The 17,500-nt window shown below is 39.0% G+C and overlaps 1 protein-coding gene across 2 annotated transcripts in view; it reads left to right on the forward strand.

Annotated features, from left to right (window-relative positions):
- The window catches only part of LOC137996466 (matrilin-4-like), a 42,138-nt gene extending 25,916 nt beyond the window's left edge, over window positions 1–16,222 (forward strand). For both annotated transcript variants that reach the window (XM_068841899.1, XM_068841900.1), the window contains exons 4-7: window positions 3,172–3,401; window positions 4,197–4,606; window positions 13,155–13,362; window positions 16,069–16,222. In XM_068841899.1, coding sequence (XP_068698000.1) covers window positions 3,172–3,401; window positions 4,197–4,606; window positions 13,155–13,322 — 808 coding nt within the window. In that variant the 3' untranslated portion in view covers window positions 13,323–13,362; window positions 16,069–16,222. The remainder of the gene's footprint in view (window positions 1–3,171; window positions 3,402–4,196; window positions 4,607–13,154; window positions 13,363–16,068) is intronic.
- The last annotated feature ends 1,278 nt before the right edge of the window (window positions 16,223–17,500 follow it).

Genomic DNA, 17,500 nt, shown 5'->3' on the forward strand with positions numbered 1-17,500 from the left:
CTCCAACCATGAAGGTCCGCAGCTTGAGATCCAAACCTGCTCATTGGCTTGAAGACAGCTCAAGTGACGCGGGCGAACCAGTACTCTCTTTGAACAATGTTGACAGTTCCATTACGGTACAAATTAATGGACAAAGGACCAAAATGATAGTCGACACTGGTTGTAAGTACAACATAATATCCTCACAGTTATGTAAATCACAATTTAGGCATTGTGAACTGAATCGAACTCACAGACGCTTCACTGCGTATGGACAGAACGAACCGCTAAATTGTAATGGTTATTTTAATGCCACCATCAAAGCCAGCGATAAGACTATCAGTACTAAAGTTTACGTAATAGAGGGTAACGCGGACTCATTACTGGGACGAGACTCTAGTTTCAAGCTAGCGATACTTACTCAAGTAAATTCACTTCGCGCGGAGTCATTAAAGCATTAACTGACATATTCGCCAGATTCGGGTTTTCCGAAGACATCGTTTCTGACAACGGAAATTTGTAAGCACATTCGTGTGTCACCATACTATGCACGAAGCAACGGGAAGTTAGAAATATTTCTCCGATATCTTAAGAAAATTTTCCGAGCGGTGATTTCTGAAGGTAAATCCTGGCAAGAGGAGTTATCTAAAATTCTCATGCTCTACAGAGCAAGTCCACATTCAGTCAGGGGGAAATCGCCAACTATGCTATTGTTAAATCACGAAATTCGTGCTTAAGTATCGCACATTGAGTCTAACTCAAATACAGCAGCGTCAGTACTCGATCGCGTCCATCGGTCAAAATGCAACTTGTATCAAGCGCGTTTGAAAGAATATCACGATGTCAAGCAAAATAACTCCGATAATTTCAGAGTTGGTGATATCGTACATTGTGCTAGCTAATATGAAGCAAAACAAATTGGACTCGAAGTTCTCCTCAGCAAAGCACGTGATCCTTGAGACCAAAGCGCGAAACATTTTCAGTCTAGTCAACGTCGATACAGGTACCACTCTATTTCGCAATGCGAAATACTTAAGGCATGCGCCTAGTGAGTCTGTTGCTGATCATACTGAGGACTTTGGTACTGAAACAATTGAATCCAATGACTCCAGTGAGTCGTTCTCTTCACGAAATTTAAAAATTTTTCGAAAACTTTCTGATCTCCCTCTCTTCCATACTTTACACAATGTCTTCACATTGTTTTGCTGCATTGATGCTCACCCCCCATCCCAGGATGCCTTACGCGTGGACCGGAAATGCGTGTATTGTAGACAACTGGTACGCCTACGTCCAGTTGGGAATGTCTAAGTCTTGTTTTGTTCTGCTGTGTAATTGATGTGTTCCACTAGCCCTAAAAAGTCCCTATGGAGAGTGCTCAATTAATTATGTATGTGTGCATGATCATTTCTTGCACATTTCAGACGTCTCATTAATACGAGAACAGCTGGGCCACTGCGGCCCGTTTATGGGAAAAAAGAAATGGAAAGGAACTTTATTCAAGTGTCTAGTCGTTCTAGCGCTGGAGCACTAATTGGGCATACTGTAAACTGAAATTAACGATTAACCCAAATGAAGTAAAATGTTGGTTTTTTGAGGAGAGGGGAAACCTGGAGTACCCGCCAAAATCTCTCGGTGCAGAGTAGAGAACTTTTCAATATGCCGCTGCAGCGAAGGATTGGAACGATTTACCAAAATCAATAAGATCAATTACAACCTTTTCATCATTTAAAGGAGCCTTATATAGTTTTTTTTTAATAAAATCGGACTAATTAAGTCATAGATGCACGGTAAATTAGATATTGTATTTCTTATTGCTACCCTTTTTAAACTCGTGGAAGCGAAGCGTAGAAACGGGTTTCTTGCGGGGACTCCGATATGCAAATGTGTCACTCACTCACTCAGGTGCAGACACTGTTCGTAATTAGTCGGCCCGAACGAGACTGCTTGAATCCGACGCCGTGTCCGGCTAGCACCAAAGGGAAACACCGGTTCTCCTCTGTTCACCGAAGTTACGCCCTGTTGGACACGGTTGATCTCTGGATGGGTGACCATCTGGATAGAATTCGTGTGCACTTAATCCACGAGTTTGGCCATGGGTTCCCTTTGATTTATAATATTTAAATAGTTGATTTTGATTGTATGTGATATGATTGTTTTTTAACTCTTATTATCATTTTTCATATAGTTCAGAAATATTTATATTTATCTGCTCCTGTCTTAATACCAGTTTGTTTTTAACAAACGGAAACATTTTTAGCAGTTAAATAAAGTTAATACAGGAGCCCATCTGGAGCGTGCAACTTCCATACAGCGTCTGTGAAACGGCGTTTTCACAAGTAGGTTTATTTTTAGACTAGCCCTTCCCGCGAATTAGGTCAAAAAACAAAGGCAGTTCCGGTTCGGTGACCCTATGACGTCAGCTTAATTTCTTGTAATTGGTCATCGGGCTCCTGTGGGAGTCTCATTCGCGGGAAATTCAATCTAAAAATAAATTGGTCTGTGAAAACGCCGTTACACGAACACAGTAGAGTTGTAGGCTCCGGATCATGGGTTCCTGGTTAATATCATTATTATTATGATGATATGATGAAAACATAGAAGTAACAGAGTGCACGTCAGTACGACTGACAGAGTGTTTGGCTAGGAAGCAGCTGAAAAATGGGATAGGAGAATTTGAACAAAATACTGGAAAGGAAGCTCTTTACAACTTATCATTTCCCATCCATTGAAGCTGCAATCATTGTGAATTATAGTCCTTTGCTAAAACTTCAAAATTGTCCCAATATAATACTGTTTGAATTGGATTGTGATTAGTGATAAGTTGTGAGGGGACGGTTTTGCGACGTCTTCGTTAAGTACCATGAATCGTTTTTTATCTCGATGAAAAATATTACCAACCATAGTGTAATAATCACTAATCCAAATTGCCTTGAATTTCGGAGTAACAAAAATTCAGTTTAATGGAAGTCTCCCTCCTAAAGTCTTTTGTATGGTACTTTGTTTTCAAAAGGAGATCATTCCTACCAGAAAAATCTTGTTGGGTCCTGTTCCGACCCCTTTCCCTCCAGAAGACTGGATTCTAGGATGTAGCAAACTCTTCGATAGCTGACAAGTGACACATGACAACATGCTGCCAACTAAAATTAACTTTTGTCTATCCATCTATTTCTTTAATTGTCGGTTTTTCATCAGTCTTGCCTGTCGATGTGCTCAAAAAGCTCTTCAGAAAGGGTACAGAGTTTTTGGCCTGCAATTTTATGGAGAGTGCTGGAGCGGACCTTTAGGACAATTCAACTACTCGCGGGACGGAGCGTCTGATAATTGCATCATGAACCTTCATGATCCAACCGCTTGCGTTAAAGATGAGCCAAAGGAATGCGTGGGCAGAGGATTCACGAACTACATTTACATGGTGACAGAAAGTAAGGAAATCACAATAGATACGGAAAGTCACCTATTAGTAATTATTTCTATAAAGATGTTTCTACAATACTCGTCACAAATCGTTGAAACAGACACCGTTTCTCTCGAATTTTCTGGAAAAATCCTGAGACTTCTACTTCACACTGTTTTCCCCACTGAAATGTGCCTTCTTCCTCCCCAATGTTGAGCCACGCGTGTTTTGAAGCACTGAGACGACTTTGATACCCAAATCAACATTGGGAAAGGGGAAACAGACAGAAGTGTTTCAAGATTTTTGACGAGTATTGTAGCTGTTTCATCCTCTGACGATAATGGTATCATGACGCAAGCCTAGTATTAGAGAGCTTTAGATTCTAGTACGAGAACGAATACGAGTACGAGATTTTCTCATAAGACAACAGTGAGCGCGCGCGCAAACCAGCGTCATTTTGGCGGGAAAAACGTGCTGCCGTCGTCATTGTAGTACGAGATTTTGCACAAATGTCGTCGAATCAAAACAAGTCAACAACACGGTAGCAATTTTGGCATTTTTTGATGAGCAAAAAGGCTCAGTTACCAGCAATAAGAATAACTGAGCAACCTATACTGTTAACAAAGAGTAAGATTAAGCGTACGGGTTATAAATTTCCTTAGTATTTTCGCTATAAACGGGCAGTCAAAACTCGTACTCGTTCTCGTCCTCGTCGTAGAATCTAAAGCTCTCTATTATTAAGACTGCATTCATGGTGTGTATGATGTTAGCGAATCATCCCAGTCTACATTAAATAATTTTAATCTTTTTTTGTGTGAATTAGATTGCGATAAAAAGATGAATATGGTCATTCTTCTTGACAAGTCGGGCAGCATAAAAAAACAAAATTTCCAGAAGATGAAAAACTTTACTAAAAAACTTGCTGAAGTGATGCCCATCTCTTTCAACGGGACGCATGTTGCTGTTGTTAGCTTCACTCATAACGTCAAAGTGGAGTGGAACTTCCGGACCAACGAAGCACAGAACCTCGCCGCCTTCCGGAAAGCCGTTGATGGAATTCTCTACAAAGAAGAAGGAGGAACTAGGACCGACTTAGCGTTGAAAAAGGCCTATGAGACGTTTACATCAGTGGATGTTGAGCGACGAGATATTTTGCAGGTTGTCCTGGTAATTACAGATGGAAAAACAGAGGAGGGGTCAGAACCATACCCAAAGGTTTTAAAGCCTTTCAAGGTAATGTCATATTAGGGATGTTTAGCATCGAAGTTTACGGCAAGTGGCAAACCGGACAAGCTCAGTAAAATTTGCGTTTCGCCAAAAAAAAATTCACTTGATTTTAGTTCATTTCTTGTTTGGTATCTACAGATAACAAGCAACTTCTTACAAAGTAATGACAAGTAAGAATAAGGGAATTGTCATGGTTTTATGACAAGCAAAGGCTTTTCGTTTGTCGCGTAAACACACTTCGAAATCTTTCAATTATTAGATAGATAGATAGATACTTTATTATCACCTTACATTGCAGTTATAACTGAATTGATAAGGTTTACATTACATAATTAAAAAATTTAATTCAGTAAGTAAAATATGTTAACTATTATGATACATTAAGACAGATCTATGACTCTTGTTACAACTATGAGAACTAAGGGAAAAGAAAAAAACAAACAAATAAATATAAAATATATATATACACATATAAAATTGTAAACTATAAGGTACCAAATGGAGAATTGACTAATGGTATTCGTTATATGAATAAAGAAAATTTATTTAGAGTCATAAATCCTAGCGCTAGCGTTAATAAAGGTATTACTGAACCTATTAGTCTTACACAAGGGCGTTGCAAAAACCCTTGGTTTACGCAGGGTTACCGAAGGATGATTAGTGTTAAATGGTAATAAGTGAAATAACTGATTGTTGGGATTAGAAATGGTTTGTTGAAAAAAATTCTGACACAATTCAGGTCTTCTTTGCGATAAACTATTAATTTTTTGCGGTCTTAAGAGCATCAATGTATGACACATCGTAGCCATACATAACACGCATGGCTCTCTTTTGTACTCTTTCTAAGGCTGAGCTAAGATACTCAGGTAGACTATAGTGAAACACTTGACAGGCATATAATAAAACTGACTGAATGCAAGGAATATAAAAACAGACTAGATCCTTAGCTGCAACATGAGCACGCTTTAGTTGTATTAAGAAGTACAATCTCTTTGCCGCTTTTTTAACGGTAGCATCTACATGCTGATTCCATTTCAAATTATCCTGAATAACCACACCTAGTACTTTCACAGACGTAACAAGAGCAATAATAGCGGTTTCGTTAATTGATACTAGCTCGCGAATAGTCGGAGAACGTGAAAAGGAAATTCTAAGCTCTTTGCATTTCTTGGGATGTAACTGAAAACTTATTGATCTCGGACCACTTTGTTATCTCATTAATTGCATTCTGTGCCTGGCTGACCTCTCTGCTGTCAACTACTTCATAAACCGTTGTGTCCTCGACATACTTAACCGTACCATTCGCAGAGGGCACTACAAGATCATCGATCATAGCAGTAAAAAGCCAGAGGCCGAGCTTTGTCCCCTGGGGAACCCCGGCGGGTACAGATTGCCATTCCGAGAAACAATCTTCGGCTAATTTAACTCTTTGAAAACGATTACTTAGAAAGTCGCCTATCCAATTGATGATATAAGGATTAATATCGTAATCAGAAAGCTTAATCGGGGAATGATCTATAAGATCAAAGGCCTTCTTGTAGTCCAACACAAAGACTCTAACATCATTACTTAAACCATCAGTTTCTTTCGCCCAGTTATGAATCATAGTTATTAAAGCGTGGGTAATTGATGAGCCAGGAATACAGCCAAACTGGTCAGATCTTAACTTCCTAAGAATTGCAGGTTTCACTTGATCTTGAACAACAAAATGTTCAGCTATCTTTGACAACGTAGGAGTAAGGGAGATTGGTCTTAGGACGTTCGCGCCCAAAATATTCCAACGTACAGATTTTTTTAAAACTTTTTAAACGCAGAAAGGTAATGATCTACTTTTGCCAAAAAGGCAAAAAAACCGGGGGGTCACCGTGCTCGTTTTCGAGATCATGAGATGCACTTTTAGAAACTTGTGTTATTTTAAGACGATCTTAGCTTACAACTGTCATGTCAGCAATAAAAAAGCGACATTAGTGGAATTTAGATCAGGTAAACGTACTCAATTCAACATAACTAATATAACTAAATTAACCTTTGCAGCTGATGTCTTTTTTTGAGGTGAAATAGACCTTGAAAAACGATAAATATTAGTCTAAGAAAGAAAACTTCGGTCGCACGAGAGCATAAAAGGCGAAATATTTGTGACTTCTCACGCACAGATTTCTTTTGTTTTTTGTTAAAATGGACAAAACCAGAAAAGAAGTGATCTATGGAAAGAAAAATAGGGGTCACCGAGCATTCAAGAGAGTAAAATCACGTCATTGCGTGACATTTCCGAGAAGTCCTGGGTCCACAGCTATCCCATGATGCCACACGCTTTCACGTTCCATTCTTGTGGAAAATGTTTGCGCCTTTAGCATCGTGTTTCCCATCGTGGTCTACGATGCATGACGTGTGCGTGACATGCGCGAAAAAATGCGCAGTAGCAATGGGCGCGAAAGTCCAATTATTTAAGCACAACATCCACCTTGCGTTGAGCCTTTATCCAACATCCAGTTTGCGTTGAGCCTTTAAGTGTGCAAGGGAGGGGGAAACTAAAAACCCAGATCGGCTAACAACAGGGGCTTTACAATTATTAAACTTGAATAGGCAAAATATGCGAAGAGTGTTTACGATGCGAAGTTTTCTTTCAGCTGAAAAGATTCACTGAGCATATTGAGACTGTACTACATAACTTAGCAAGAGAAAACAAGAATATATTTATACTAGGTGACTTTAATATTAACCTACTAAATTGTGTAAACCATCCTGCTATTGGAAATTTTCACAATATGAGGAACTCTAATTATTTATTGCCTTATATTCTCCAACCTACCCGTGTAACCGATAGAAGTGCTACTTTAATTGACAACATTTTTGCTAACACATTCAACTTTAATGCTCTTAGTGGAAACCTTGTCACCAAGATTTCTGATCATTTCCCACAGTTTCTGATCATAGAAGACCTTAAAGTTAATTATGCCTCTTTAAACTACTACAAACATGACTATTCTCATTTCTGTTGAGGAAACGTTTGTTGATGAAGTATCTCACATTGATTTCTCTTCCATTTACAATAGTAATTTGAACACTAATGGTAAGTTTGATCTTTTCTATGATCAAATCGATTCTGTTTGCAAGAAACATGTACCTTATAAGAGGCTTTGAAGAAGGTTAAAATATCATCCAAACTTTGGATTACCAGAGAGATCTTTGCTAAAATGAAGTATAGAGATAAGCCTTATTCCAAATAATTAAAAGTAAACAACCTGATCCTAACCTTCATTTATCTCTATAAGAAATTTAGAAATAGGGTTGTTAAAGATCTGAAAGATAGTAAATCCACATATTTTAATCAATAATTTTCTTTAAACAAGTAATATGCAAAAGCTGTGGTCTGGTATTAGGTCAATCCTAAATGTTAGTAAATGTAAAAACAGTTAAATGACTTCCATTTTAAGTAACAATAAGTCTGTTGATAACCCTAATGACATTGCTAACATCTTTAATAACTTTTTTGCTAATGTTGGTAAGACTAAGGAGAAGGGAATCCCCCAGGGAAGTCATAGTCCCTTATTCTACCTTAGGGGTAACTACTCAGGATCAATTTTTTTATCCCCTGTCACTTCCACATGAAATTTGGACTTTTATTGGTAAGATGGATGCTAGCAAGTTTTCTGGCCCATAGAGTGTAACTGTTACCATTTTGAAACTGTTAGGGACTAAATATCCGAGCCTCTTGCATTTTTAGCTAGTTAACGATTCCTTTGCTAGTGGTAATTTTCCTGAGAAATTAGCCTTTAGGGAGGATTACTCCTGTTTGTAAAAAGGGCTCAAGATCTGACTTAGACAATTACATTGTTAAGAAAATATGGTAACCCATCGAAGCGAGAAATCTTGGTTTTAAAACCATGACGTCGTCAACCATCCGTACATTTTTCACGCGCTTTCTGTGGCTCGACGCTGCTACACGGCCATACTATATATCAACGAAAGTTCTTACACAGTCAACGCTTTTCGTGTTCAGGTGGAAAACGGTTTGGAAGATGTTTTCTTTCTGCAATTTTCGCTGGTTTCAATCCAGTTTGACATATCATGATATCTGTGGTCCACACTGGTGGCTACGCAGTTATTCAAGTCAAGCATCGGCGGGATGTAAACTTAAAGCTGAGTGTTTATTTTTAATTTGCTTAGAGCCGCTTTTTTCTCTGTATTGCAATTTTTGGCATATCTTTAGAAGCTCTGATAAGGTTACATGATGCCTGGAGGACCTATGTCTAGAACAGAAACGAAAGGAATGAGCGGAAGAAAACGCCAACGACAAAACAGAATACCAGTAACAGCTCATACTTAGCACACAAATTCTTTTCTTGGGCACTAAACCATTTGTTATTTTTAAGATACGTTATTTAGAGTGGATGCGTATTTTTAAAAGGTGGTTTAATCGGTTCTTCCTTTGTTCAGGAATGAAAATCGAATTTTTATTGTCAACTGGAATTAAATAACAATCATCTGTACTCTTTTGGACATAAAGAAAAAGTTGATTTGTTTGTTTGTTTGTTTTCCTCTAAAATGCGAGCGAACAAGTGCTTTTTTAATCCGTTTGCCCAACTTGTTTTCGTTGTATTCGCAATGAGTTCTCGTAAAATTAGGATGAAATCTCAGTAGCTTGTGTTTTCAGAAAGTTTGTTTAAAGCACCTAAATGTTATTTTAAAAGTGTTGGAGCAGATCATGTTTGAAGTTCGTCATTTCTTGGTTGCATTGCCGTAGTTTGCCGATTCTTGTACCAAGCCAACCTGGCGTGTTTCAATGAAATACATCAAAATGTGAATGATCTTGTTTTCAGAGATAACGTGGAATAAAGTACATCAGTAAACTCTTCTTTGACCTTAAACTGACAAGGTTGTTTTTGTGGCTTCTAATTTTAGCATGATTCCTATTCGGTGACTATTGACAGTTGACTCTGAAATGGCTTTTTTCCCTTTTCAATTCGCTCGCTGAGGTTGTGCTTACATGTAATGCTTGTTTTCTTTTAAAACTCATTCGGTTCAAGAAAAAATTATTGCTAAACTGGTGAACTGCAAAGTAAATTTCACTGGAAAAACCGATGTCGCACTCATCTCTTCGTGATTCCTGCGATATCGGTTTTTAGCGAAAAATTTACCGTGGAAGTCATTCACGGTTAGGCAATGAATTTTTCTATAGAAGAAAGCAAAGAAAATGATTTAATTATTAAAGCAGCAACCGGAAACATCAAAACGCGGACAATTCGAAACCTTTTATTTTTACAAACCGTGCAGGCAGTAAGAATAAATAACCAGGGAGCTCCGCTTTTAAGCTTGGCTAAATCTATATATTAATAATGAATAGGTCGTGGTATATTTATAGACTTGAAAAAGGCATTTGATACTGTTAATCATGCAATCCTATTAACTAAACTTAACCACAATGGAATAAGAGGTGTTGTGATCAGCAAAACAACAACGCGAATTTGTTTTTAAACATCTTTCAACAAGTGGAATGTGTGGGGGAGACAACTAGGCCTACTATATGGTGATGACCTTTCCTGTATTCTAGATTGCGGATATATTTAGTGTATTTGAAATTTATTTATAGGAGTGGGACAAAATTATTAATGCAAGAAATAATAACAATAATAATAATAATGATAGTAATAATAATAATAATAATAATAATAATAATAATAATAACAAACGTACTTAGTGCGCATTTCTAATTGCAATGCGCTTACAATGTAAATGGAAAAGAGTATCTAATTTATGTTTGGTATAAGAATCTAACATAAAATATTAAAAAGTAGATAATTTATAAAGTATTCATATAGTGAGCATATAATATTCATGAAGTGAACATATACTATTAATCTGAAGAGTGTTTTTTAAACATAAATGTTTTGAGACGAGATTTAAATGTTTCTGTAGTTGCTGATTCTTTAATGCCCTGAGGGATTGAATTCCACAGTTGTGGTGTCACATTAGAAAAAGAACGGCTACCATAGGTCTTGGATTTATGTGATGGTATACATAACAAAAAACGAGATGACGACCATAGAGTGCGTGATGGATAGTATTCTTTAATTGTCGGTTCCAAGTATTCAGTAGACTGTCCGTTTAGTGTCTTGTATACTATGAGCAGTATCTCGAAGTTGATCCTTGCCTCTATGAGCAACTAGTGTAGATTGTATGGGTGTTATGTGGTTAGTGGTGCGTGTACCTGTTACCAACCGAGATAATACATTTTGGATCCTTTGTACTTTGGCTTTTTGATAATTTGGAACACCAAATAATTAAAAGACAATTGCAATAGTCCAGTCTAGAGATCACAAGAGAATTCACCAACCTCTTGAGCCCATTCTGTGGAAGGTATTTCCGAATACGTCCAATCGATCTTATCACACCGCTTGCCTTCTTGCGCGTCTTTTTTATATGGTCAGAAAACGACAGCGTTCTGTCCATAATTACACCCGAATTACTGGCCTTGGTTTTCGCCTTGACTGTGGTATTAGATAGGTCTACAGCCTCACAAAAAGCTGGTTGTTTGCTAAATCGCGAGGTAAAGTCAGGAATTTCAGTTTTATTAGGGTTATTTTTTAACATGTTCTTAGTGTTCCACGAAAACACATCTTCAACACAAGTGCGAAGGATGTCAAGTGAGTTAGCTGGAAGTTCATGATTATTGATAGCAATATACATTTGAGTATCATCTGCGTAGAACATTCAGTTTAAATTGTGCGAGTTAATAACATCTTACAGAGGTGCCATGTATAAATCAAACAGTAAAGGGCCAAGTATTGAGCCTTGGGGAACGCCACGTTCAAGACGCAAACGTGAAGATGTGGAGGTACCAACAGTTGCTCTTTGAAATCGATCAAATAGATACAAAGCAAACCATTGAAGAACTGATTATTTAAAGTATTGTTGAAATATACTCGTAATCTGTCAATTAAGAGACGATGATCTAGCGTATTGAACGCTGCCGTGAGGTCTAGTAAAACAATTATTCTTTCGCCATTAGAGTCTAGGGTCTTCGGGATATCATTGGTAACTTTCAGAAGAGCAGTTTCAGTTTAGTAATGTCTTCTATATGCAGACTGCAAGTTAGGAAAGAGATTGTTGATATTCAGATAGTGATGCACTTGTGCAGCAGCTGATTTCTCTATAATCTTGGCAAGAGGTGGAATGTTTGATACCGGTCTATAGCTGGCAAAATCTTCGGGATCAAGTTCAGGCTTCTTTAATTTAGGACGGACTTGTGATATTTATTTTTTGGACAATATACAGTTGCAAAAGACTGTCTAGGAATCGTCCCAACACATGCTAATACTGATGCTATGTTGTCTTTATAATAACAATAGGCGTTGCAATGGGATCTAGAGAGCAAGTCTTATTGGAGAAAATGAGATAATATCCTTGAAAACATCATTCGGTGGTGGATGAAACTTCGATAACTCACAGTGAAGTGTTTGCTGTTCTTTCACGTGGGCAATATTAGAAGAATTACCAAATTAAAAATGCACGCATGATATAGGATGCAGACCTTGTACCATCAGTGTCCTGTATCTTTCTCTTCGTTTCCTCATCCCCTGTCTCCAAACTCTCCCTCCTGCTTCTCTCCCCTCGTAAACATAAACAGCCCGGTTAAGATAACTCCTGAGATGACCCTATCTTCAAATTTAATCATGATACTCTGTGTTGTTGTAAATAGGTAATTGACTTTTGGACTTGATGGAGAAACCTTTGTGATGTTTATCGAATTGAACCTGCATCTGATTGTCAGCGTTACGAGACATGAATGTGCGGTCAGCGAGTGAGGAACGTTATCCTTTTATGACCGTCCCGTGTTTGCAGTGATTACGAAAATTTGGTTTTATTAAATAAGTTGATAAGCGTAAACTCACAACCATAATCAAAACTCCCGAGATCAGGTTTTGAGCGTTTGCCTTCCCATTCGAGTCAGCAGCTTGCAAATCTCTACATCATCAAATTTGTCTCCATCCCACCAACGCATTTAGGGAGCTTACGAAACGACGACGCCGACGGCAACGACGACGCTACAAAACAATAGGTTTAGTGAGCAAAAACAATGGCTCTGCACGCTCTGCACTTGCCTTTTACATTTGTGTACATTTCTTTGCCGTCATCTTCTAAATGACGACGTAAAATGACCAAATTCAAGGTTCTGTGGAGGACGTTAGAACATGACGATGAATTTTCAGTTCTCTATCTACGCTTCCAACCCACTCATACCAGTTTAATTCCTCACCAGTTACCACACATTTTTAACGCGAAACTACATGAAATAGTTTCGCAGTGATATAAATAACGCGAACTCGTATTTTTAAATGAAGTCCTCGTAGCCGCCGTCGTCTCGTTTCGTAAGCTCCCTTTTATGGATTGGGTGACTGTCCAGCCAAAGAATAATTTACACGTGTTAGTCCGATATCACTCCAAAATGTAAGGGCATTGCTGAGTGGTCTGCATTCAGTGTGCATTTAACGATGAATTGCGTTTGGTCGATTACTTTGTAATAATGCATTAGTTTATCTATTGTTGCCACCAGGATAAGGGTATAGAAAGCATTGCAGTTGGCATTGGTCAGAGCGTAGACTATGCCGAGTTGGAAGCCATTGCCATGAACAAGACAGAAAACGTTGTACAGTTGAAGAAGTTTGATGATCTCAACAACAGGATAAACGACATTGTTGCAAAATATTGCATGGCAACATAGAAACAGACCTGAGCAAACTGTTGCACATATTGATTGTGAGGTAACTACTGTAGTTTAGATTTGTCGAATTGATCAAAACAGTGATTACTTTTCTTTCGTACTTTTTTAGCAAAATTCTCAGCCAATTGAAGCGAAAGCAAAATGAATTGCGACTTACGCGCATGCTTTTGCCCTCGCTTAGCGACAGCTTAAGGTGGCTCAACCAGTTTCAACGCTCCCAAGGGACGCTCTTATTAGAAGGATCGGCACCACAATGTTTTATCATGTATTAGCAATATTGTGGTACCAAATGAAACACGAATTATTGCTGAACCAGAAACAGTCATTACTGTGACGTAATATGTCACCGTGGCAACGGGCAAGCCCTGTAAAAGCACTGTTTCGAGCCTCCTTAAGGGAGGACCATTAGGTAAGTTGGGGGGTGGGAATTTTTCAACTCGCATGGATTTTTTTTCGTCCATTGCCTGCGCAGGAATTATTTTCTCACGAAGTCTTCTGCACAATTTTTTTGTGGGGGGGGGGGGGGGGATGTTTTATGTTTTAATCAATTTGGAAAGACTGTGACTTTTAGTGTAACAAATTGCCCTTGAAAGCAACTTAGAAGAAATTAAGAGCCAACTCGCAGATTTAGAACTCGCAAAGCCAAAAATGGTTTTGCCACCGGCCAAACGCAAGGTTCTCAAATCCTTGAAATGTGACACCCAACAAATTATCAAAAAGGCCGACAAAGGTACAACAACTATTGTCAAGAACACGCAAGACAAAATCAACTAGGGCCAAATCTAACTGGATAACGGAGACCACTATAGGTCTCTTTTGACACCCATGGTAGTTGACAGAAACCACAGATCTACAGTTCAACAACTTATCAATGATCTCTGCCACGGAAATTCACATAGATGAAATGACTAAAAATGGCTTTGCCAAACACCAAGTCCGCCTCTCATCCCAGGATTCTACACCCTCACCAAGATACACAAGCCGACCCGCTCGTTAGGACAACAATATCAGGGTGTAATGGCCCGAAAGAGAAATTATCATCATTTGTTGACAAAATAATTCAACCTAAAGCACAACAACAGTAGTCGTATCTCAAAAATACCATCGACTTAATTAACTTTATAAAGAAAACGAAGGTCGCGGCAGAAGCTACACTTCTTTCAATGGACGTAACGAGTCTCTTTAGAACTTGATACACCACAAGAAGAGGGAATTCACACAGTATGCAGAGCCTACGAGGCTTGCTACAACAACAAACCTCTTATCCCTACACGACTACTCGAGCGAGCGTTAAGGCTAATTCTGCAAGAACTTTCATTCCAATTTTCTTGAAAAAAACTACCGACAAGCACATGGTACAGCCATGGGCACTAATGACAGTTACCTTTGCTAACACCTTCATGATTAAGATAGAACTGAGCGGAAATCTTATCCAAAGCGCATTTAACTGAACAGCTCGTTTGGAAACGCTTTACAGAAAACACGCTCTCGCTCAGAGGCCGGGTTATTCGAAACATGGTTAGCGCTAACCAGTGTTAAAAACCATGGAAACCTATAAGTTTTTATATCTCTTAACCAAAGGTTAGCGCCAACTTGGCTTCGAGCAACCGGCCCCAGGCTGGACTGTAAACAGAGACAAAATAGTGCAGTTCATTAAACAAGCAAAGAAACATCACCCCACTATCAAATCTACGGCTGAAATCTCCAAAACGGAAACAACATTGCTGGATACGGGCATCGCATTTCTTGATGTACACGTGCGCACTTATTTTAAAACAGCAACCATTGGTGAGCGAAATCTGCAAGAATCCCTTATCATGTCGTACAAAAAAGATACTCGAAAGAGTTTTAATTAAACTGTGAAGAATGCTAAAACTAGCGTGATGTAGCAGCTCTCGTGACGTATTCTGTGATTGGCTCGCTATCCCAGCCACAAACAAACGACTAAAAGATTAAAATAATGACTAAGGGCCTGATTACCTGGAGATTTTCAGCCCGGTTAGCCGGGCTGAAATTTCAGCTCGGGTTCTGAAAGAAATCCTCTTAAAATTAAAGTGGCGATTATATGGAGAAGGTTTCAGCCTGGGGTGAATTTCAGCCTGGAAAAACGGGCTGAAAAATTCATTTAATCGCTATCATTTTTTCAGCACGAGATGAAAAAGGAACGTGAGCATGCGCATAGATCGTGTTTTCGCTTCTCAGTAAATTTTCTCATGGAAATTTGCGTTTTGCGCCTAGGCGGAAATCGAGCATGTAATCGCAACAAAATTTCAGCCCGGGCTGAAACTCACCGTGTAATCAGGCCCTTAGACTTAAACAATAGAAGCTGCTTACAATACCAAATCATGAATAGCAGGTTACGAGAGCTGCTACACTACTGGGGAGTTATGCAGGTCTGTCAACCTCATTTTTGTACACTTTTGATATTAAACACAATTGAATTGAACGATCGAGTTCCCTTAAATCCTAATGATCCATCCCTTCAGTATATGTACTTAGTTTGCAACCTGATTGGCTCATTTTATCGTCTACGTATTTTGTCACACTATGCCACCAAATATGACTAAATCCCACAATTTTTTCTCAAGTTTCAATTTAAACAACTGGACTGTCACCCACCCCTCCCCCCAGGTTTTTCAGTGAACTTCAACTCTCCCAGTTCGATTTGTCTTCGTACCAACGGAGCCATCGTTTCTTCGAAAACACTTCGTGATGGTTGACATTTTCCGCTCCATTTGTGTTACAGGTGAACAGGACATTATACAGATGAAGGGGAAGATGTTTAAATTAAAAGGGAAAACTTAGAGTTTAGTTTATTGTTAAAGAGGAAAACCTAGATTTTAGTTGCATGTGAACCACGTCGGAGTTATCAAGAAGCAATAAAGTACGAAGATGAATACAATAAATGCTCTGATCTCTCATTTCCCTCCTTCCCCAAAAGAGGTTTCGGTATACCACTGGGCCTCAAAGGCACCAAATCAGAGACTACATCGGCACTTCATCTTCATCTTGACCAACAAGCCGTTTCTCTGTTGGCTTTGGAGCTTCCCTTCAAAACCTTTAAACATTTTAGGAAAAAAAAGCTACTTTTCACATTGAAAATGTCCTTACTAATCTTGATTAGTTCACACGCACAGGAAATCACGCAGCCTTCGTGTGCATGCCGTGCGACAAATCGTCTACGCGTAGCCGATGCTCAATAAGAGACAGAAACAACAGGTGATTTGTCTCAATAGTTCATTCAAGGCGTACAGAGTTTATTTTCCTGTGTCGTCTTCGCATCCGAAAAGCTCAAATTTGGCAAAAACGTACCAATTATCGAATTCTCTTTTGAGTGACTAGTTGTATTTTTGGATCACGTCGACCGATACGCGACCGAAATGGCGAGCGACAGTCAACCGTGTGTTGGACGATACTCAGTCGATATGTCGGCCGATATATCGGCCGATACTCGGCCGATGGTATCGGTCAATACTCCGTCGACGGGTGCCTTTCGTAAACATTATCCGTATTTTTTGCACTGGGCATTCGCTTCAAACGAAGGACAAGCATGCTCTCCCAGATTTTTAAATTAATCGTTCCCATAGTGAAAAGGGACAATACAAATACCAGTTAAAAAGGAAAATAGCTCATTTCCGGTTGCCGCCCATGGTTCAGAAAAGTCGCGAGCTTACGCTCTTTAAAAAGTCATAAGATAAATCCCAAGGACAACAGAAATTTATTCGTGCATTTTTGGGGAAGGGAAAGTAAAATGTCCTGATCTTTACTTTGATTGGCCACCAGAAAATTAAAGGGCGGCGTAGCGAACTTGGGTGAAGTGAAAACGGGACATTGGGTGTATCTTACGGGTTCGCTCGGTAGCGTAGCGGTATGAAGAACTTTCTCCCGATAAGATTTCACGATCTGGACATCAGTGGCATTGACCTCATCGGATTTTAAGAGTTTGTTTGGGGGGACGAAGGCTTTTTTCTGACTAAGTTCAACAGCTGCAACACTCCGGGTCTTAAACATGACGGAGGAAAAATTTCAAATGGTAATAGACCATAGGCCCCTCTCACAGCCCTTCATGTTAATCAGCACTGTGGGATAAGAGCCCTCATACTGGTTTGTGAAAAGTAACGGGGAGATCTCGGTGTTAGTGGTCCATCTTTCAGAGAATTGTAAACCACTCACCGCCT

This window comes from Montipora foliosa, chromosome 3 (genome assembly GCF_036669935.1).
Source record: "Montipora foliosa isolate CH-2021 chromosome 3, ASM3666993v2, whole genome shotgun sequence".
Lineage (NCBI taxonomy): Eukaryota > Metazoa > Cnidaria > Anthozoa > Scleractinia > Acroporidae > Montipora > Montipora foliosa.